The sequence below is a fragment of the Polyodon spathula genome, chromosome 8 (genome assembly GCF_017654505.1).
Source record: "Polyodon spathula isolate WHYD16114869_AA chromosome 8, ASM1765450v1, whole genome shotgun sequence".
NCBI lineage: Eukaryota > Metazoa > Chordata > Actinopteri > Acipenseriformes > Polyodontidae > Polyodon > Polyodon spathula.
Window position 1 is genome coordinate 33,102,357 of NC_054541.1, and position 24,525 is coordinate 33,126,881.

Genomic DNA, 24,525 nt, shown 5'->3' on the forward strand with positions numbered 1-24,525 from the left:
GAGTGTGCTGCTTGACTGTATACAATTTAGCAAGCTACAAAGACAAGTACCATATTGCTTTCCAGAGTAGGGAAATTATACATTAGTCACTAAATGCAGCAGAATGCATTGTTCTGCCCTGGTGTGTTTCGCTGCCTTTCCAGATAATGTAACAAACATCAGCCTTGTGGAAGAGAGTAACTCTAAACCACATCCACTGCTGCTCATACCTGATTTAAGACCACAAGACCACCGGTTGACTAGAGACCCAAAAGCAATTTTATTGAAAAGAAAAGCAACTTTAACCCTTACAGACTGAGCCCATCTCATCTTTGAATCTAGAGGCAGTTGAATGATGGAAAAATTACATTGTAAGCATCAGTTTATCGGCAATAGTACTTTTTGTAAATAGTATGATATTACATTTTTATGTATTTATTTGAGCTGTCCCATGTTTCTTGTGTATGGAGATACATAAATCAATTATATATATATATATATATATATATATATATATATATATATATATATATATATATTTTTTTTTTTTTTTTAGATATCGCCCCATATACATAATAAAATGTCTCGAGGTACTTCACAAAATCTACTTAAAAACAAGAAAATGTCTAATTATAAGCCTGGTTGAACAAAAAAAGCCTTCATTCTAATTTTAAACAAAGATTGTGGGAACCCTCCTGCTGTTTCTGGGAAGAGAGTTCCAAAGTAGGAGCGAGACATCGAAAGGAGCATAAATTTGCACAGTAATGCTTTTCCCATACTTCCTGCAGTGAAGAGTACCTAATTATGAAAATGTTTTTGATTTTCATAATTGAATTTAATAAGTAACTTTGCAAAAGGATAATCCATACTATTCAGTGTCTAAAGTGGAAAAAAAATATATATACGTGGGGCATTTAATATTCACAGACATGAGCATGTTCCAAGCACTGCAGGCATTGCAACAGGTAAGGAGTTAGATGAATTGGGATTTCATCTGTGTTTTACAGATGGATTCTCATTGCCTCACCATTGATAGAATGGATTCCCTTTAAAACAAATGTTGTAAATAGTGGGATTCCTTTCTAAGTTATGTCCTTTTATATTACTAAATTACTGAAAGCTAAAGTACTTTACAGTAAGAATGTTACAGTTAATTTAACATATAATACAAACAATAGCACACGTGAAGGTTTGCAGTTAAGGCAAACACAAACCTTTTCCTTTTCCATCTCGCATCCAAGAAAGTTTAATACTGACTGGTTCTGATTTTAACAAAATTAATCACTACTTGAAGAAGCTTGTTTCAGCAATTTAATACTAGAACATTGTAATTAGATGAGAATCTACTTCTGAATCCTATATGATTCCTTTGATTCTGCAAAAAAAAAAAAAAAAAAAAAAAAAAAAAAACTTTCTTGCTGTGTTATTTCTTGGTGTGCCCATTCCCCAGCATTTTTGCTTTTTATAAATTACTTTTTCAATTAGTACATAAGGTTGTAATATTTTAGATGCTTCATTAATAAAATAATTGTTTCTAATATGTAGAATATGTATGTATTAATACATTTTTAACACATTTAATTACTTACAAACTATAAAACTAAAGCATTACTGCTTTTCGCTTGCTTTAATGGGGAAAAAACAGTAATGCTATGCATAATAATTGCCACTATATTTTAAATTCACTATTAAAAGTAACACAAAACAAACAAGTCTTTACTACTAAATATGTTGCATTCCATTAGCAGCTATTATCTAATAAAGATTTGCAGCAAAGAAATAACTATTTTTATGCCCCCTTTTTTTCATTTGACTGCAAACTAAACAAAAACAGTCTGCAGTTGAATTTTCATTGCATGATTTAGAACTCTTGGGCATTATAAAAAAAATAATAATAATGTTTTCTAACCTTTTTTACAGGTCTTTCTTAGAAAGGAGACTTTGTTCAAATTTTTGTAACCAAACTTTTTATCATTCTGTTAAATGATATTGTTGTTTTTTTTTTTCTTCATGTTTGTCTACTCTTAAACCTAATAAATCCTTTCCTGCTTTAAAGCCCCGGTGTCTTTGAAACTTAGGGTCAAAGTTAACCTTAAACCCTCTTTTAAAGACTGGACTTGTAGTATTTTTCACAGGTTTGTCACATTTCTCACATCACTGCTCCACACTCACAGAGAAGATACAGATTTGTGCAACGTGACTGAGGAAGTGCTTTTGTTTTCATTATTTTTTTTTTTTTTTTATAAAACAAACATACTTTTAACGGTTAGTTATACAATAAAATATTCTTTTTTTTTGTCCCCTAAAAAAAGGTTGGAGAACGTTATATGGCATAAGACTGCTTGAATGTTTTTCTCACTTCTGAAAAAAATAAGGTCTGTACAATCACGAAAAAAAAAATCACATAATTAGAAACAAATCAAATAAAAGAAACAATGATCACATACATACACTGTGTAAAGTAAGACAGCTCCACTGTCATTCAATATTTAAATAAAGAACAGAGCTATGTAATAGGAAAGATATAGAAACAGTGATTCCTGTGATTTAAAGCGTGCTCAATGCTCGTAACGACTGGAAACCTTTTTAAAAATGTTGCACAATTTAAACATTTACAAAATTTAAACAATGTGTTTACTCAGAAAATACTACTTCCATTTTTACACACAGAACCATTCTTTCATATTTATTTTTTTGAAGAAATAAAGTCAAATCCTGATGAACCTTCTTTCTGAATAGTTCCTGACAGAAGTTCAAACATTTATTATTTAAACAAAACCTGTCTCATTATGTAAAAATGTAACCATTTACAGTTTTAAAAAAATACATTTTCCCTGTTCCATATGCATGTTGTATCAAGGCGTGACAATGAAATTTATTTTATTATTATTTTTTTTTAAATCCCTATCTTAATTTGTGTTTGTTTTGGCTAGTTAATTCTATTATCATGCAGTTTGAAATGTAATTTTCTGCAAGTCTTGAATAAATTGGCATTCGTCTTCTTTTAATAATGAAAATCTAACTACATTTCTTATGGCAATGCATTCTTTTTATATATTTTTTAAAATATATACTCTGAGTTACAATTAAAACAAATACTTTTTTAAATATAATAATTAAGATATTTTCTATAATATAGTGAAGTATTGTAGTATGGACTTTTATACTCTTTAAAAACACTTGTCTTCTTTCTATTTGGATATTCTTGCTTTTGCCCAATGGTTGGTTTTGTTTTACAAAACCTTTTTTTTTTTTTAAATCTCTTTGCTCTACTGTGGGTCCACATTCCCTTTGCACCCCTGTCTGTGTAACTTCAGTGAATAATAATACTTAATGCATGTTGAAATTACATTTTTATATTTGTGTAATTCTTTTGTGCTTATTCTCTTTTGGAGGCTGGGGTGATGTTTGCAGGAGGCATATGTAGTCAGCCATTTTCTTTTCAACAAACTGTCAGTCTTGATTCCTTGCGGGTTGTTTTATGTAAACGTTCTTTGCGTTGGATACCTCTTGTGGCTGCGGTGGTCCGTTAACTCTGCAGACCATAGTGCTGTTTTATTTAGGAGTGTTTCCTTGTCTTAGGCCTCTCTGCATCTTTTGCAAACGGTTGCTAATTTTCCTGAGTTTACATCAGAAAGCCTCATGACCTTCTTTTTTTATCCTTTTTATTGTTCCGTCCCCATGTTTGGTTCTAATAGTTAATAATTGTGCCTGGGTGTCAGGCCACTATTTGCAGGTGTGCACATCAGTTATGCTTTCGCATCGTCTGCAGCGCACGTAGCAACACCACACAAATTTGCACTCGCACCTCTCCACGTGTCTGACCACGTGAGTATTGTAACCCTGGCCACAGCACAGCAGATTACACCCACCTGGCCCTGTGGAGGTCCGGTTACACTCTCTGCCACGAGTCCCAGCAATTCCTAGCTTCTTGTCTTCAAGACAGTAGTTCGGGGACTTGTTCACATAGATCAGCTCTTCCTTGCTGATGGGTACTCTGCGGTGGTCCTTCTCTTTCCTCCGCACCTTCTTTTTCGACCTGTCGAGGACCTGAATGCTGTTTTCATATCTGTCCTTCAGGAAACGACCAACCCTCTCAAAAGGAGACATGGTTTTCCAACAGGTCTTCACTGCACAAGACCCAGACACTCCATGGCAGCGACAGTCAGTAGACATCATCTTCCCAATGGCCTGAGGAAGGAGAGAAGTCTTTTAATAGGGGGGGGATTTCTATGTAACAGGATAAATGCTTGTGCTTATCAAATCCACAACAAAAGCCAATCCCAATAATGATTAACTTATTATTATTATTATTATTATTATTATTATTATTATTATTTATTATTATTATTATTATGTAATCAGTGCCTGCAAATGCAGAAATGTTTTTAGGACTGTCAGAATCTATATGTATAATATGTATATCTATATTTTGATGTTTGTGTTGTATTTTGTTTTCTGTCACATCTACAGCTTTAAAGGAGGTTATTGCTTATTCCACTGACTCCAAAAAATAGCATGTACCCCACTAAGCAAGAAAGCTCCCATAGAATGCATGCTGTGTGAATCCAGTGTGGAAAACTAGTATGCCTGTGCAATAGTGCATGAACACTGATAGACACTAAAGCTGACTTATTTTTTCTTGTCCCGCCGCTGCTGTTATCTTGTTAGGTTTTAACTGTATTGTAAACTAAACCTAGCGTTCACTCTCCCCTGACTCAGACGTGAGATTTGCTTTAGGAAGACCTATTGGAGTTTCTGTCACATTAGTGTCACTTTGTGTCAAGATGCCGTGTGTATTTTCCACAGAAGTTATTAGACAGACTGTGAGGCTCTTTTCACAAAACTTACCTTAAAATTAGAGGGTTATTTTAAGACTGCATGATAATAGTGCAACAGGGTGAATCAGCTGGCTAAACCATTATACTACAAACTTTTAAGAAATATTTGACCTAAACCTTGACTGCAGAACTTATTTCAAATCAGACAGATACTAATAGAATACTGACTGCTCACTGAGCTCTACTTCATATAATAGCTGTGCCTATAATATCCCAGGTCATGAGCATCTTTGAGAGCTACAAAAACATCTGTTTTAACAGAATATTTTAAAACAAACAGGAAGGTCAAATGGGCCTGTAGCATACTAATAAGTTACATGGAGTGTTATAAGAAGATAGCCTTAGTGAAACTACTCTGTCGACCAGTGTGATATGGGAACTGTTTATATACTTTGAGAAACTGTGAAATATAAGAAAAGAAAAATTAAACATTTACAATGAGTTAAGGTGCTCCTGTCTAGTGTCTTCTTTTTCAATATTCCAATAATTTGAATCTACACCTTAGGCAAATATAAAATAGACTATACAATTCACAGAATATTCTGTAGTCTATTTGTGGTTTTTCAGTGACACATACAAACCAGTTACATAGTTCCTGGATTAAGATCTATGTAAAAAGGTATTACATTTACATTTAAACAAATTAGCATGGATTTCAATTAAATCCTTGGAATTTCTTATCTGTGTGTTTTTTGTTCTTTCTTTTTATTATTATTGCTGTGTATAACATATACTGGTTGCTATAGTTCACTACTTACAACATTTCTCATTACTATTACAGGATGTATTAAAAAACATAACTTACCTGCCGGCCAGCCTCGCTGTTGTGTAGATTCATGGTTAAAAGGGCACCTCCCCCTTTGACAGAGATGTTCTTCACCGCGTTGTCAATAAACTTCCTGCTAAACCCCATTCCATACTGGATGTGATCGGAGCAGCCCCCCCAGTGCCAGCCCTCACTGGGCGAGCCCCCTCCTTGCAGGCTGGTATCACACGAGCACTCGGTCATATTTCCTGCACTGCATGAGCGGGTCACAGCATGCACCAAGCCTGCTGCAGTCACTGCATATATAAATGCAGACTCCTTTGTTCCTGGAAATTATTCAAAGAGAATAGTTTTGAATAATCGCACGCACTGGCGACTGTATCTCTCTCCACTGACAGTAAGTCAGTGATAGATGCCCTTTGTCTGCTTTCAGACAGTTCAGTTTTTTATTTCACCAGTGTAAGCAATCCAACTTTCACAGCCATTATTTTATTGAGACTGGTTGAAACAAATCAGTAATGGGAAACGCTATAAAAAGTGCATTACTTTTGTTTAACAACATTTCTAAATTAGTTATGCTCATAAAAGTTCTATCAACGTTTACCCTTAAAACAAAGTCAACTGTAAATATATATATATATATATATATATATATATATATATATATATATATATATATATATATATTATAACTACAGCACAGTGGAAAATAGAGCCCCTGGTTTCATGCCAAAACTGTGAAATGTATACAGTATGTATAATCTCAAATGGCATTTCTTCCTTTTAATCATTATAGCTATCATTTTGTTTTAATGACTGATTGTGCACCAGCGTAATTGTCTTATGTTTTTTAACTATTAGCTTAAAATATGCTGGCAACAATTAATCATGGATTACACTTACGTCCATATAGATCACAAACAATATATAATTGTCATCCGGTTTCTGAATTAAGTTTTGTTTTGAAGTGTTGAATTGAGTAGTTCCAAACTGCAGTCTGAATACACCCCAAGTGGTGCCAGAAAAAAAAAAAAAAAAACTACTTAATCTGTAAACCCTGTAATATCTAAAGCAACAGACATTGGTACTGTTGTTAGGAGGATGAATACACCTGCTTCATTGCCATGCTGGTGTAATAGGGCAAGTCCATAAACATCTACTGTAGGTGGTCCACAACCTGTAAAAAGCTTGGGATCCATTGCTATAGCAAAACAGTAAAATTAAACCATCTTTGAAATTACAGTATACAGGAAAATAAACTATTCTCTGTGAATTTTGGCACAATTCTTATCTTTCGGATCTATCCCAAAATTGTCTTCCCTCTCAGCCGTTTATTGTTTTATTATTTTTTTCACATTTTTATTGATACCTATTATTACTCTAGCATTGTATGCATTAAATTGTATAATGTAGCTAGTGTTCAAATAAACTAAAATAGTAAATCAAATTAGTAAATGGGGTAAACAAAAAAAAAAAATCTTTACATCTAATTAAAAAAAAAATTATTAAGGACATGCAAGGTACTGTTATTTATACATATACAGTAGGTATATTTGATATATCATGCTATAATACAAACTGCAATGTTCCCGAAATTATTTGTTATTTGAACATTTGAACATCTACTATTTATCTGTTTTTTTTTTATTTTTTTTTATTTCCAGAAGATAACTCATATAGTTAATTACAATATATAAAACGCAATTTACTTGTGGTACAAATGAATTTACTTACATATATATATATATATATATATATAGAATATATATAGTATATATATATATATATATATATATATATATATATATATATATATATATATATATATAGTAACGATAATTCATTGTGCGTTTGACGTGGTCAAACCCATTGATTCAGCCAAAATTCAGACTTTGAAAGAAATAAAGTTTGAGGCTTGCACCACTGATAAAACATGACAACAGTCACGTCAATGTATGCTACCAATCAAATGTTCCTACCTTGCTATTGCGCATGCCCAGACTATTTTCACCGGGCATTGTGCATGGGGAGATTTTATATTTTCCTTAAGACTGAGGCCGGTCTTCAAAAACTGCTACCTATTTTTTTTTGGATGAAAAAGTACGTGTTTTGCAAAGTTACATTTGACTCCACGTGTAATAATTAATTTAATATTAAATATAGACAGCTGATGGTACTATAGATACATAACTACACGCAAATAACTACACGCTAACTGCAAATGTTGTGAATTGGAGCGTAGTGTTTACTTGACACTGTAAATAACCCTTAAGTACACCTTTGTAAAATTGTTTATTATTATTATTATTATTATTATTATTATTATTATTATTATTATTATTATTATTATTATTAAGATATTTCCTGGTGTGAATTCCGATCATGTTGTTGATATTAGTTTAAAAATAAGTTATGTTAATTATATTACATTATTTTAGTTTTGCTATATCATTTTGAGTCTTTTCAAACTATAGTTTTAACTTTAACTAAAAATAAAATAAAATAAAATAACCTTTAAAACTACAGATTACATTTTTGTACAGGTAGATTTTGACAAAGTAGCAAAAATTGAAGTTACACCGGTAAATAGTGTAACAAACACCGACTGCAGACACCCGCGTCTATCAGGTTATTTATGCCTTAGATCACAATGTAAAAATGTTGAATTTAGCAATACAAAGAAATTATAAAATCTTAACACTATAGGGGCTATACATGCACATCGTAAACGACTATAATTGTAAATTTAAAATATGATCGCGGAACCCTTCTTCAAAGCAGATACTTGATCACAGCAAGCTGGTTTGCATGCAGTGATAGTAAAATCAAAGCAGATGTGAACATTCTCAATAGACAACACAACGAGGATTCCACAGCTGTCCTCTAAATTAAAAATCAGTATAACTCCTAAAGAGAAAATGTAGTTCAATTACTGAAGTTACAGAATAAATCGGACAAGTAAGTAGAAAACTCCCTGGGCTACAGTAGCCTAATAATTTACTAGGCTACTACTAAAATCTGAAGTGTTTTCAAAACACTATTTGCTGCATACATGTATAGGCTACTGCATCCAAATGCTGTTTACATTCAATGATGGTTATTTCCCACACTATCTTAATTTATACGTTGAAATGTAGAATGACTTACCGCTGGTAAGCTCGTATCCGAATACCGACCGATCTGATGTCGTGGAGCAGTTCCACCTCTCGTTTTTGAACTGATTCTGGCACTCGTGTATCGCCAGCCGAGCTCCCTCTTTGATGCTGGGCAAAAGATACGGTTTTCTTTTGCAAAGATCTTTTTGTTTATTTGTCAGAGGTAGATTTGCACATCCCATCTTTTCAGGGATTCCTAAGGATGTAATTCCCAGCCACCTGTAGTATATGTGCACATACAAATTGACGTTTAAACACATGTTTGAGATATAAAAGAAAATGTTTATTATTATTATTATTATTATTATTATTATTATTATTATTATTTTATTTATTTTTTATTTATTTATTTATTTAAAAAAAAGAGAAAACAATAGCACTTTAGGAAAGATCTATATTTTCTATTATGTTAAAAGTTTAAATATTATGTTAAAACTTCTGGTACGAATGAATCACGCTGTACTTACGCCCAGCTTCCTTTGGAATAGGGAAAAGCAGATAAAATCAAAATCAAGAGAACGCAAAGTCGATGTAATCCAAAAGCAGTTTTTTTCTCCATGGCCAAAACATTTATGATTCAACATCAAAGTTTAGAGTGTACGAGTCTAAAACCTGTTACAGAATACAACTAGCAGCCTGAGGCTGCTTTAGTCCAGAAATGTGACAGGCATCTTGTGAATACCCCTTGAAACGCAAATAAAATCAGTGAACCCTAACAGATTTCAAAACTGCATGAGAGGAGATGAGCAGTACGATTCAGTTTTATTTTACTTTATTGATATCCTTTAGATTAGAAACATTCAGTTTAATCTTCACCTTCCCGTGTCTGACAGAGCTTTCCTACAATCTATACCACACCCAGATTCTGATTGGCCAGGCTAGATATTATACAACTGAAATTAATTGGCTAGGAGCTCAGGACTTTGTTTTAAAGGTGGCACAGCAGTGGACGGGTGGAATATCCCTGTCAATATTACTGAAACAATTGCCTATTTTTAACCGGTACAAGAAGTTTAGCAGATTAAATCGTGCGTTGTTATTATTCACCAACATTTTACAGAAAATGTGTAATCTCAGAGCATCAGTACCGTACTAAAATTAAACAGCAAGTTTACAAAGAGTTCTGACTGGCAGAATTATGTATTTCTATTTTACAATATGGAAATACCACTTTGTATGTACTCTAGTGCCTTTTCCGAGCACATTTACTATAGTCTTTAGCGCCAATTATAACCACCTGGTTATCTGTTAGATTTGTATTTGGTCAATTCTAATATATCATTCTAATATATTATATATAATATTATATATATTATATATATATATAATAATATATAATACCTGGTATATATATATGGACCATAAAAGAACTGTATTACTATGTATAGGTTTATACTTTAGACCCGCTTAATGAAAGAAATAAAAGTAAGTTCCCTGTTAAGTGGGACTAACTATCATGAAAAAAACGAAATATTTACCACCAAGCGTTATATGCAATTTCGTAGATAATTATAAATGACACAACAAAAATGTAAGTTCCCTTTACACAGTCTAACTATATGTAAACATTTTAAACACACAAGCAATCACGTTTCGAAAACACCTTTTCTAATTAGCCTTGTTGCGTATGCACAATTTCAGTACTGTTTGGATTTCTAAATGTACAGCAGGTCTGGTCTTTTTTGTAAAGTTTTCTGAATAAAGTCGTTCTGCTTTTATAACTGATGAATATGCATATTCACACTTTAATATAATATATTTAGGAATGCTGTTATTAAATTACTGACTCTTGTAATGTGAACACAGAAAAGTGTAGTTTTCAAAAAACGAACATAACGATTTTTTTGTTTTGTTTTGTTGTTTTCTTCAGAAAAACGACACTTTTTTTTTTTTCTAAACATGATTATAAAATAAAAATCGTCCGCATTCACTCAGAAAACAACAAACATTTTTGGACACAGTGATTTTATATGATGAGTCTGGGTTCATTTTGGTGAAAGTTTTTAGATGTCACGAGGAGTCCTTGAAAGCACTGATCTAGCCTTGTGGCGTGCGTTGAGAGCTTTCTTAACCCTACGCCCGCCTCTCTAAAGGAAATTCAGGTAAGACCTCTACAGTAGACAGTAGAACACGTCTGATAATTGGTGGAGATGAAGCACAGAAGACAATTTCCCACTTTGAAATGCTGTTGATCTTGAGACCAGTCATTGGAGTTGGGGAGCATGTTCTATTAATCCATGGGATGACACAAATGTGTGACTGAGATAAAGTTGGGATGCTTATGACATCATTGCTCTGATATACTGTTAACAGAAATACAATAATAGTATTTTTTAAAAAAAAAAAAAAACACATGAAAGACACATTTAATACTGTCTGTTTTTCGGACTGCACATCAATCCTTTAAATTAAAACTCCACTTTAAATTGTGAATATAACTAGTGTTTCTTTTTATAAATATGTTATCAAACTGAGCATCTGCAATAATTAGGTAGTTTGCAGATATTAAGGATAGCATTACATCAACTCTCCCAGATGCGTCCTACATCTCAACAAGCACCAGTATTTATTTATCAGCAATTTGCCAAACTACCAATAATTAATGTTACAGGTGTTTCAGGAAAGGTTGGTTTGAGTCTTACACATCCGATCTGATTGAGATTAGTTAATTAAATGAGACGTTAACAAGCAAAAATCAGCCCATAGGAACGGGCCAGTAGGTACCTAGTAGCCTACTAACCCCTAAATATACCCCTAACCCTAAACCTAATGTCTTCAACTAACCTAATCTCGACTACACCTAAATCTAATTAATTAAAAATTAAAGTCATTTTTACTATTATTTCAACACCGCTTTTTAGCGCCCTCTAGCGTCTACTACATCCGATATCCATTAAAGCGCTTGATCCGGACTGGTCACAATCAGATTGACTGGGAGGTGAATGCATCCTATACATTTTTTTTTTTTTTTCAGAAATCTTTTAATAAGCCCTATTTGTTATGCTTCTGATATTAAAGTAGTGTTCAATTTTGAATGAATTCTAGAAAACGTTCCCTTCCGCTTAACATCACAGCAATACGTGAATGTATGCATACCTGTAATACATATTGGCCAACACAAGTCTGTTGGGAACTGATCATACTCTTTGTTGAGCAGTTAAACCATCAAATGAACAGCAAATGTGCACTTAGCACCCTTTTACTATGTATTCACAATACTGTATATATTGATATGTATTTTCAGGGCTGTTCCAAGTCCTGTGAGTGCCTTTCTTTGTTCAGCTTCTTTGTTGATGACAAGCTCAGGTTTGGTTATGTTTTGAGAATATGCCTCCAAGAGAACATTATAAAATTGTATCTGCATCAAACTGGGAGGTGGCTCTCCTGAGCAAAAGAGTAGCAAGCTCTAGATATTCTTTTCTGAACTATTGCAACACAGAATACCACCCAATATGCAATCCTGCCACAAAAAACCCTACCCAGTGTAGATCAGGCAATTCTGAGTTACTGTCTCTTTAGATAGTGGAACCTTTAATGTATGAAAACAAATTGGACAAGCCAGTCATTTTATTTTTTTTTATTATTATTTTAGAATTCATAGAAATGCAATCTTACCAGGAAGCAGACACTATAACTAATTCAGTTTTGTTGTGTGTTTCAATTTGATAAACTACTTATTTCGAGCCAGTCCAAGTCGATTCTAATAATTTTAATAGACGTGCGACTCTTATTCAGGTCAGCAAAGGATCACAACACGTGTGCCTTTGGATAAAGCCAAATACATTGATTTATTTTTCAAACATGAGGTATTTGATGTATTATGTCATTACAATAATAACATGCAGCGGGATTAGTTCAAAGTTAGCAATCTGCCAAAGTAAAAAATAACATAAAGGGTCTTATAAATCGACCATAGCTTGCTCCAAAATATTTAAAACATTTTGCTCGGATTATACTGTGTGTGATTGAAAATCTTATCCTGATTCACATGATAGCTGAATTGTCTTATACGCATTTACTTTGAGTTAAAGGTTTAACACAGTGTAGTTCATGTGCCTGTATTTTGAAGTATAACCCTAATGTCTATAGCGTGATATTATTATCCCCTAAATGAATTGATGACTGTGTATTGTGTTTTATTGCTACTGTTGATGACAATATTTTTTGAAAATGTCATTATATGTCATATATATATATATATATATATATATATATGTGTGTGTGTGTGTGTGTGTGTGTGTGTGTGTGTGTGTGTAGTGGACAAAAAAATGGAAACACCTGGGTAAATGAGGGACACATGCTTAGGGTTATGTATTAAAATGCTGAACAGCCCTGGCTGCCTATAATTATGGCTAGCATGGCTGCAAGAGGAGACCTCAGTGACTTTGAAAGAGTGGTGATTGTTGGGGGGCGTTTGGCAGGAGCTTCATTGACCAAGACAGCTCAACTTGTTGATGTTTCACAAGCAGCGTTGTCTAAGGTGATGTTGGCATGGAACTCCGAGGGAAAGACATCATGACAAAGTGAAAAAAAGGACATTACAGTATGTCCCCTTTCCTTTTTGTAACAATAGACATGTTTTCTTATCTTGTATGTCTCTTGATGTGGCTTCTCTCACAGATAGAAGAGATCTCAGCTACTATGAATAGTTTTCTTTAGGAGGTTAAGCTTGTTTGACTGTAGTCCATATAAATCTGATCATCATATTTCACAAACTAAGAGAACATATTTAAGATATTTAAGGCTACTACATGTACTTTTACTTTAATAGATTCTGGGATAGAGTGCTTGCCATGGTGCAAGCTTTAAAATTGGAGACAACAACAAATGGCGTAGTTCTTAAACACATTTATATAATTCAAAAGCATTCAGAAATCTGTGAGGAAGAACAGCACAATTTATGTTACACATTTTTAAACCACAAACTGTGTTATCCTTAAACAGATTCAGAGGAGTATATTCAATTGAACTAAGCAACAGGAAAATAAACATCTATTGAACAGACCACATTGTTTTGACTGAGTGTATTTAAAAGAAAAAACTTTGACTATTTATAAAGTACTTTATTTCAAAACAATTTTGAGTGCAGATCCTAAAGAATATACTAAAATGTATTTTATATAGCACATTTATTTTCTCAAAAAAAAGGTGTAGCAATATAAAAATACAATATTGAACAAGTGCTATGGGTGACAAACTTCAAATTTAGAAATTAAGGCTTTTCAAGTGTTTCAATGCAAGAATGTGATACATATTATTGCTTCAGATATAAATCTTCTAGTTACAATGTATCAGAAATATTTGAAATGTAAAACATAGAATGATGATTTAAATTATAAATGAAACAACAATTTCCCTCTCAATATAATGTAACAAAAATATAAAAACAGGGCAAATACTTGAAGATTACAAAATGGTCTAGCTTATCAGCAACTTTTCAGTTGGTCTCTAGTTTCTTATCTAACTATCAAGAAGTGTAGAAATCTTGGAAAACCTTGGCATTAAATGCATTTATTATATTACCAAAAATTAATTTTAACAACATACAAAATATATACTTCAATGGCCCAAAAATACGAGCTTTGAAATATCTCATCTCAAGAAAAAATCTGTATAAAAAAAATATAACACTTCTGTTGCACACTTACCAAATAAGATGGGTGGATTAAAAAAAACATTATGCTTTTGGCATAATAATTTGTCTTGAAATTAGAAAGTAAATGTATACACTCAGTGAGGTACAGTATAGAAACATTAGCAGAAATGTTACCTCTTTTGCTGCACCTTTTAAACCATCAACAGATTAGCTTATCAGAATGTCATTGCCCTGATTACTGAAAGCTGTAACAGTCCTTAAACGTCACGTACTTTACAAGGCATATCAAGTCATTCATGGGGCTCTTAAATAGAAAATACACCTCCTTTTATAACCACCTAAAAAGGTTCTCATAGCAGCTTTATATGGGTCATCAAATCTATCACTGTCTACATCACTTTATGTGAAATATTTTGCTTTGTCTACAGCTGTTTTATTCAGTTTTGGCAAGACATCAAGTCGCGTTGGTTTTCTGTCTCTCTCCATCTGCCATTCTAAAACCACAGATCTACAGGGGCACATCTTGATCTCATAAAGCCAAGGAATGTGTCACATATCTTTGGTTGTGCTGCTTGAGGCCAATCACAGTTGAATGGATCAGAGTCAATGTGGTTCTTGGACTGATCTCGAGGGAAACAGGGAGTCTTAGTCTTTGCAGTAGACTTTATCTTACTGGGGTTATGTGCTGGTACGCCTCCTTTTATTCAAGCAGATCCTGCTAAGAAGGATTTCAGAATAAACTTGATTTATTGGACCTTTGACATGATAAGGCGAGTTAGAAATGGACAAAAAGTCTTGCAGTCCTGGTAGCTTGCTGTTACTACTGAAACCTTCCCCAGAGTGTCTGGAGAGCTTCATTTTTCTGTGAATAGTCGCTTTAGGAAATGTAAGCTTCCCTACCTGCAAAAAAAAAAAAAAAAAAAAAAAAAAAAAATACAAAAAAATAACAGTGATATGAAATGTGCTTTGGTCAATGAACATTAATAGATTTGGACTTAAAAAAAAAAAAAAAAATGCATCATAGACTTGGACAAGGTTAGGTTTTACAGATTATGTGTAAAATACTGCATATGCATACCAAAAACTCAAAATAAGAATAACAAAGCAGTTACCAAGTTTTCACAATTCTTTAGCTATGTCTTTATGATTTTACCATGCATACTGTATTATTTATCTTTATAAAATGGCTTGGATAAATTAAGTGCTGTGATTGGCTTAACAAAATCACATGACCGTGTGGTAAGAATTATCTTACCGCACGGCTATGACATCATAGACCAACTTACTTACCTGATCTATTAATATTACTGCACCTTAATAGTAGCAATTACCTAAACAGTGTTTCTGTAGGTAAACATGTCAATATACAATTGAAGTAGCACTTAAAATCACCTAATCAGATTTTTTAATTCTCTGTCACTAAGAATTACAGAAAAAATGGCAAATATGCTGTGGTATTTAGTCAGAGAACAGAACAAAGAAAACTCTGAGCAGGTAAGCAGTTGCAGCAACACCATTCAAAAGCAAAGTGAGAAATCACCACACAAGTCAGAATTTAATATATTGTATATGGGTTACCCTGTTATATATATATATATTAGTCCCTGAATACATACATTTTGTACTTTTTTATTTGCCATAAACATTACATTGAACATTCCCATTTATAGTAAAATTTTCAAGATAAAATGACATTTGGGAATTGAAAGCAGACTGACTTCCCACATCTCAGGGAGGATTCACGGAGAAACCAAACACTGCACTGCACTGGCACTCGAGGGAGGGTTTCCGAGTGTTTTTTTTTTTTGTGTGTGTGTGTGTAGGAAATGATCCTACTCAAGTTTTGCGGTCTTCAAGAGAAGTTGACCAATAATTTCAGAGGCTGTTTTCACACCAATGGCCGGTTATGGGTATAATTTCCCTAGACTGTAAACCAGCATTAGATGATATGTGGACTAAAGGATTTCCATGTCAGTCTGCTCAGTCCTTCCCGTCCGCAGCGGACACAATAGAATTCTATGCCAAATCAGACCCTGTTTGAAAGTCCAACGTGTCAGAAGAGAGCAGGAGAGATTTTAATTTTGTTTTAAATATCTTTCTGAAATCAGAGGGTAGTGATGACATGTATCCAATATTTATATATATATATATATATATATATATATATATATATATATATATATATATATATATATATATATATATATATATAGAGAGAGAGAGAGAGAGAGAGAGAGAGAGAGAGAGAGAGAGAGAGAGAGAGAGAGAGAGAGACATGCAGCAGCGGCATCTACTTATTAAACTAAATATCGCCTTATAAAACTGACTCACAAGAATTGTCTTACCGCACACCTTGTCGTGAGTTATTTCTTACATAACTTTTAAGCACTCAATTGTGATGAATTTAGATATACTAAAAGAAACATATTAAATGACAAATGTTTCGACTAGAAGTCTTTATCATTATTATATTATTATTGTTATAGTTATTAGTAGCAGCAGTAGCAGTAGGCAACAGCTTGCACTTAACCTGCTATACAACAAATTGAAATGTGATGGATACAGTTCCTATATTGAAATTACTATCCAAGTATACCAAAATCAATATATGTATTTAAAAAAAAAAAATTATTATTATTATTATTATTTATTATTATTATTATTATTATTATTATTATTATTATTATTATTATTAACAATGTTGAATTATGCAGTGCAACAGAACAGATATACAGTTGTTTCACTTTTAATCTGCTTACTGTCTTTGTACAAAAATGTTAATAATTCTGATTGTGATTATTTTTCAAAGTTCTGTCGGATTTACCTCTGATTTCACTATAATCCGAGTTGACTTTTGTCCAGTTTGACTTCTAAATAATTTAAGTCCGATCCTTTACCCTGCACTTTGGTATGCTTTTACCATGGAATATTGTAGCAATCATTATAAGGCGGTACAGTCAGGCTAATGCCTTTCACCTCTAGAGGCCTGAGGTCACAAGTAAAAAAAACAATTCCTTTCACACTTGATCCTGGACACCTTGCTTTCTTGCAATTGTACACTTTTCTTAAGCATGAAAGAAATATAAATAAATTACAAAACAGAATGTTTAAAATACAAGCCAAAACAGACAACAGCTTCTATTTCAAATCTCCTCATTAGAAACAAGCAGAAGCACTTTAACAGCTTTCAAATATTTTAACAGTTTCCAGTGTTCTGAATCAGATGGGAGCAAAGAAACAAGCGGGCTACTTCTTTCCAGATCAATTAGCCACAGTTAAGCTACGATGAATGTTTTTGCTTGCCAGTGGTATCTAACCAGTTATTATAGTTTAATGTTTCTGAGATCAAATCACTATAGGCATAGAACGTTCAGAGAAAACATCTGCTACCAACATGCAGTTACCTCATAATGTTCAGCGTACAAATCTTTGCTAATTACTGATTAAGTAAGACTTTTGTTGTATAATTAGTGTTTTATAATTATGAAAGAGCATTTGAAGCCCAGAGCTGGTAGAAATATACAAATTAGACAAAGGATCCTCCTGGTTTTGTCAGTGCAGCTGAATATCAGCAAGATATTCCAGCTGCAGTCAGAATGAGATTAATACTTGTTATCTTATATAGTACCTCACTTTCAAAGCTACTGATTAAACCTGTCTCTTTAATCTATTGATTAAACCTGTTGCATGAAGAAAGTGTTGCTTACCTCGTGAAAATGGCAGGCACACCTCCCCTGAAGGAACTCCTTGTAGCGGCCCATTGTAATACTGAAGGTATCAATGACTTCATAGCCATACTTCTTTGCAGCAGTGAGGATTTGGGTATTTTCAGTATAAAGATCCTTAACACCATTCTGAAATCAAAACCGGTCACATTGTCAGTGCTACTTGTTTATATAAAGTAGTGCTTGACAAAAAGATATTTTCAGAAAAAATGTTCAAAAGATAAGCAGGAATATCTAAACTGTTGTTATTCATATAATTGTATTAATACTTTATTAAGATATTATAATCAATTTTAAATTATTATAGTATAAAAAGAGAGCTGCAAGAAGGTTTATTTTCTTAATGTATGCACACTGCATAGGGCTTTTCATAATAGAAACAGCTAAAAAAGCATTATATTTACAGTCCAGGGAAAAACATACAGCATAGAGTATAATATGGCAAGACAGGTATTGACCCAAGACACTAGTGCAACCATAGACATAAAAGGTGCAACATAACAAATGCCACTAATGAAATGTATCAAATGCATACACAGCTGTGTATATAATATTAAAGCCTTTATGTATTATATGTTATTAAACCTAAAACACATCTGCAAGCTTTATATTAAATTAAATATATAATATCATAAACTTATGTGCACACAGAAAAACCATTCGCTCCACCACAGATACAGTTCAGAATGTATTACCTGTCGTATGTTTTTTGTTTAATATCTTTTCTTTCTTATTTTGTTATACACGGGTTTAGCTTTACATTGTCCATTTGTAAATTCTATAATGCTAAAGGTCAAACATGATTGGGATTGCAGCTTTTTATTTACGTGCATTAAAAGAAATATTTTTTTGCATCATTGTTCTCTAAAGCTTAATGCATTTAACACATTCATGCGGACAAACTGTCTAATCATTATCATATATCATATTAGTTTCTTCTTTCATTTTTTTCTTTTGATATTCAGCACTAACGCCTTCAGACACTAGTTTTTCAGAGTCCAAGAACACTGGGAAATTATACATTTGTACAGTAAATGGAGTAAATGTGGAGAATTATTGTTATTATTATTATTATGATTCGATAAACATGACATCAAAGATGAGTTCATTCAGTACAAATTAATAATGAACCACAATTTACTATGTTTTTTTTTACAGAAATTGCAGCTGCTTTTTATATATATATTTTTTTGTTACAGTAGTTGCAGGTAAATCTTCATGCCATTTCCTGCCAAGTAGTTATTCATTTTCTAACAAATGTCTCAGCTGAATGTTATAACAAAGAATTGCTATATAGCTCATTATTATTTTCAACTCTAATAATGTTTATAACCTGCTTTATCACACTCAATCACCAGGTGCATTACGGATTGTTCTTAAAGGATCCGTAAGCTAAATTGTTTCCAATAAATGGGAAAAAAAGCCCTGAGTAAACAAAGTGTACACACCAGAGAAAGAGATCGGATCCCATCTGCTGGGAGATGAAATCCCATTCCTAATGACTTCATCACAACAAGGATGCTTGAAAGATTCTCTCTGAGGATGAAACACCAATACAATTAGAAATCATCTTAAAACATATTTATTTTATAAAGGCATAGGCAGATGTAGACAAAATATAGATAAAACATCCACTGCAGGCAAATAACTAAAATAATAATTTATACACGCCTGAAATACAAAGGGCAAGATCTTTAACACAACGCTACAGTACTTAAAAAAAAAAGCTTTATACATACTACACCTACCAAATCTGGTGGCTGTTTTATATATATATATATATATATATATATATATATATATATAGAGAGAGAGAGAGAGAGAGAGAGAGAGAGAGAGAGAGAGAGAGAGAGAGAGAGACACACACTGTATAGGTCTTACAGTGTTTTTATATTTCCCATATGTAATAACTCAGTGTTAGGGCAGGTATTATTCTCCTTTTCCTCAGTTACCTTTTCAAGACCTTCTGTATAATTTGCAGGTGATTGGTATTAAGCCACTGAACACCTCCTACAACGAGCACGGTTTGGTCTGTGTTTTCTAGAGGTTGGGATCTAAGAGACAGCAGGAGGAACACATGTAATTCTGGGGGAGAACAGATGGCAAACATTTCTATTAGCTGTACATTTAATCCCAGTCCATCACTTCTGGCACAATGTTCAGAGAAACTGTTTTCCATTTTCTACTCTTGTCTTGCCACATGTATCCGTCTTTGTGGCTTCAGATACTGTTTATTGTAATTAGAAACATGAACTTGTTAAATAAATCTTTAAGACATTGCATAAAACCATTTTAACCACAAGAGCAAAAAATAATATGTGTCTTTCAAGAGCAAATGGACATCCATTTAAGTGTGCTATTACAGGAAAAAAAAAGTGTTACTAGAAAAGTTACCTTTGTATAAGCTGCTCTAAAGCCTTTTCAAATGTTGGTCTTTGGTCTTTGCTGAGCCAGAACTGAGGGTAATAAGAATAGCTGAGTGGAGTGTTTTCACTGTTGACATTGTGATAAAGTTTAGTGTCATGAGCCTTGTCCCATTCCTCGAGAGTCTCGTTCACACGCTCCATGAGGTAGTACATCATACCTCTGTTTGTTGAATCACCGATAAAGATAACCTTATCAATGAAAAGAAAAAAAAAATACATTGTACATAAGCAACATATAGTATCATTTCTTCCTATTATTATTCTAACACTGCTGCTAAAAACTGTAATAATCATTACAGTACCTTGTAGATGGCTCCCAGTTAATTATGACAAAAAACACTATCTTTAAAAATCTTACATTTTTTAGGACTGATTTAAAGAGATACAGTAAAACACAGACACGCGTGCGCACACACACACACACACACACACACACACACACACACACACACACACACACACACACACACACACAGGTACCTTTGTAGCACTTTGTCATGTAAATACACTTTGATGAAACTGCTGTACAATACCTTGAATAAACCTTCTGTTTCTAACTATTAAAAAGCTGCTCAGCAGACAGACCTAAAAAAGCACAAAAAAGCCAATCCAATCCAAAAGGGTCACCATTGCCTCAGGTGTTGGAGAGGAACACTGGGTTGGAGTTCAAGTGCACTACATTAAAGTAATAAAGACACCTTTTTTACATTATTGCCTCAGTGGGACACCCAAACATGTAAGGAAACAAAGTCTTTTTTCCAGCACTGCCTTTAGGTTCTCCCATGAGTTGATTGATTAAGTGGATCAGCAGTAAACAGTGGATGATAGCCCTTTACGCTACTTGGCACACAGATGTTAGAAGAATTGGAATGTTTTTCAAAATGTAAATTTACCCTTGCATAACTTCTGTACCTTAACTTTTGTATCACAATGTCAGCGGCTCACCCTCTGCCTCTTGCGCTCTTTCTACAGGCATCCCCCAAGGCTCAGTTCTGGGACTCCTCCTTACTCCCTGCCTCCACTCATCCCCTCCCATGGCTTCTCGTACCATTTCTATGCTGATAATGCCCAGATCTTCCTATCCTTCCCACCTCTGACTCCCACATCTTCTGTATCTCTACCTGTCTCTCGGCCATCTCCTCCTCAACCTCTCCAAATCAGACTTAATTTTCTTACACCCCTCTTCCTCCCCCACTGATAAACTCTATCTCTATTCTCTTGAATCGACAACCATTTGCTCTTAAAGGTAACTGTACTCATGTTTTTTTGTAATTGCTCTTATTTAAAATCGTTCTTATCCATTTATTGTACATACTACCAGCTTTTAATGGAATTCACTCTTATAAGCAAATACCTTTACTACAAGTTTAACTGCTCTAAGTTAAATTCGCTCTGAAACGTAATTTAGTGTACGCTTTGTTTTGCTCTTATTTGAATTTGCTCTCATTTTCTACTGACTATCGTATTGTATAACTGCGGTAATGTGCTATTTTGCATTACGAAATTTTGTAACAACCTTAAGTCGCTCTGGATAAGGGCATCTGCTAGAAATAAATAATAATAATTAACTTGCTTAACTAATAATTGTTCAGCATTTTAGTTTTTTTTCAGTATTTTCTCAATAATTGCACTCTGTCTATTTTGTTCATGGCTTCTCTGTCTGCCTTATAAATCTGGGAAAGTAATTTTCACGAGGCAGGAGCCAGGCCTGCGTAAAGGGAACACTAGAATATAGAGGCTAAGTGCTTATGACTTTAGCAACAGAATAGGGGTTTCCCCTTCACTACTCGGAGAACTGCCTGCACCCACCTCCAAGGCCGGGAATCAAGGTAACTTCCCCCAAGGGGAAACTAAGAAGGGATAAAGGATGAACTAAGGTCTCCCTGGCTTACTGAGACGTCTAATTGAGAGAGATCAGACACTATGAGACTGCATGGAGAGCCTCACAATCTTTTCAGGGAGAACAAAAGTTCTGGAAAAGAGAATAAAGAAATAAACACAAAGAGGGCCAGGGGTTGGGAGCAAGCTTTGCTCTCCGGAGGGTGAGACTGGCACAGGTGCAAATGAATAGATTTAAGTGAGAAAAGTAAGGGGGACTGTTGGTGACACAGCAAAGTGTAGGAGAATAGGAGGATTGAGGAAACTGAAAAGCAAGACGAGAATTAGGGAGTTGGCTAGAGTTTAACTAGGGTGACTGACAGGTCATTTTAGCGGGATGACACAAAGGGAGAAGCTCTAGCTCTAGCTTCCCGAACTACAAGGGCTACAAGTTACTGGATCAAACATTATGTTAAAATGCTGTGCCTAGTCAATAGCCACCTTACTGAATCTGCCACCCTTAAGACAATTCTCCTGATCCACAGAATAAATAAAACCCTAAACATGCTAATCAAGTTTTCTACACCGCAATTACTGTTTTACAATTGTTTTCAATTAGTTTTTTAATTTTTTTTTTTTTTTTAAAGAAAACCTATTCATATACATTTTTAACTTTAATCAGAGCTATGATATTTTATTGCATTTTAGGCCAACCAAAACCACAATTCTCAGTGACAGACAGTCACACTTTATTGAGTTTATGTTTAACTCCTAAGTACTACAAACAGGATGCTTGTCTACCTTTACTTTATGTCTTGTAAGGCAATTACAAGTTTCTGGCTTATTGGCTCCCAGTCCTAATACACTGCATGAAACCCTTAGGGTATCAGGAACAAAATCTACCAAAACAGTACTTAGAAATTTGAGTTTAGAAGCTGTATCTTTGTATTAGATTACCCTTTTCTGTAGTTAAATTATACACTTCAAAATTTCATCCACTAACCTAACATTTCTCACATGGTAGCGGAATGCTGGAACATTCAGTCGCAATCTTTTCCTTTAGTTAAAATAACTGATAATACACCTGAGTGTGTTTTTTAAGTAGTTACCATCTGTAATCACTGACATCAATATTGTTTTTTCACCCAACTGCAGATACAGTAGGAAGTTTAGAAAAAAGCAGGCATCAAGACTTTGTTTGGGAAGAGCTCTGCACTCACTTTATATGCTTTAATACGAACTGCAGTAAAACTAAAAGAAACATATCCTTTTCTATGACAAATATTTTGACTAAAAGTATTTCTCAATGTCTTTTTTTTTTTTGAAAGTCATAGTTTACATAATCGCAGTAAAACGGGCATTACTTTGGAAGCAGACCCTGTTTGGTAACTGAACTGAACACTGTCAAATACCAGACGGTAATACATTCTAATCAGAGTTCTATTGCTTTATTAAATTTCCACATTAAAGACATGACACTGAATGTAATCCAATGCTTTGAAATGCCAATACTCATAACTGAAGTGGGATGCATATTTATCTTTATTATGCTGAGCATTTGAAACCCTGGATAATTTAACTATTTTCATATAAATTATAAAATTCCTACAGTATATTGCTTTGACTTGAGGCCAATTTCTTTTTTCATTGTTGTTTTGCTGATAATACTGAAACAGAAAAAGGAGCAGTGTACACAGATGACAATGTCCAATTCTGTAAATGATTTGAGACCAAATTTGAACATTTCAGTTGTTTCAAAGCCTATACATACATTAAGCTTACATTAGGAATAAGGGACCAGATATAAACAATACAAACTTACTCCACCTTCTTAATATAACAGATGTTATTTTTTTCGGTTAATATGGGACCGAAGAATAAGCTATTCCTTAGCCATTCAAATAAAATGAATGTTTTCCTCCTTAACCCTTAACTCGAGGTATAGAGAACTGCACTTTCGCAAAACCTAGGAATAAAAAGGAAGCTTTAGTTCGATTCACAACCTCCTGTCTTGCCATTTATGAACTCATTAGTCGATTCACGTCAAGCCAACTCTCATTTAAATGCTACCTGGCCTGGATTTGAAATACCTTATTCTACAAAGGCACAGAGATCTTGATAATGCCTAAAACTAAATGATCTCCAATTCACACTTTATTGATATTACAGTCAGATGCACAGAATACATTTCTGTGATTGCAAAGAAACAGGTTAATGGT

The 24,525-nt window shown here is 33.6% G+C and overlaps 2 protein-coding genes across 2 annotated transcripts in view; both read right to left on the reverse strand.

Moving 5' to 3' along the window:
• Positions 1 to 529: 529 nt before the first annotated feature.
• LOC121319809 (protein Wnt-16-like) lies at positions 530 to 9,502 on the reverse strand. Its single transcript, XM_041257647.1, has 4 exons — positions 9,209 to 9,502; positions 8,734 to 8,960; positions 5,626 to 5,912; positions 530 to 4,170 (listed from the first exon to the last, which is right to left on the reverse strand). Exons 1-4 carry the CDS (start codon positions 9,298 to 9,300, stop codon positions 3,706 to 3,708), a joined length of 1,071 nt encoding a protein of 356 aa, XP_041113581.1. The 5' UTR covers positions 9,301 to 9,502; the 3' UTR covers positions 530 to 3,705.
• A 4,289-nt stretch (positions 9,503 to 13,791) lies between these two features.
• Positions 13,792 to 24,525, reverse strand: part of LOC121319807 (cadherin-like and PC-esterase domain-containing protein 1) — an 83,116-nt gene continuing 72,382 nt past the window's right edge. The window contains exons 17-21 of the mRNA XM_041257646.1: positions 20,457 to 20,677; positions 20,015 to 20,116; positions 19,511 to 19,598; positions 18,045 to 18,191; positions 13,792 to 15,237 (exon numbers count right to left, since the gene is read on the reverse strand). Of these exons, the coding sequence (XP_041113580.1) occupies positions 15,016 to 15,237; positions 18,045 to 18,191; positions 19,511 to 19,598; positions 20,015 to 20,116; positions 20,457 to 20,677 (780 nt within the window). The 3' untranslated portion in view covers positions 13,792 to 15,015. The remainder of the gene's footprint in view (positions 15,238 to 18,044; positions 18,192 to 19,510; positions 19,599 to 20,014; positions 20,117 to 20,456; positions 20,678 to 24,525) is intronic.

What these genes read in the sequence shown, in the direction of transcription:
- LOC121319809 (XM_041257647.1), bottom strand. Translation starts at nt 9,300, where the DNA reads ATGGAGAAAAAAACTGCTTTTGGATTACATCGACTTTGCGTTCTCTTG. An exon ending in CGGATACGAGCTTACCAGCG is followed by an intron (nt 5,913 to 8,733) that starts GTAAGTCATTCT and finishes AATAATTTCCAG; the next exon opens with GAACAAAGGAGTCTGCATTT. An exon ending in ACAGCGAGGCTGGCCGGCAG is followed by an intron (nt 4,171 to 5,625) that starts GTAAGTTATGTT and finishes CTCCTTCCTCAG; the next exon opens with GCCATTGGGAAGATGATGTC.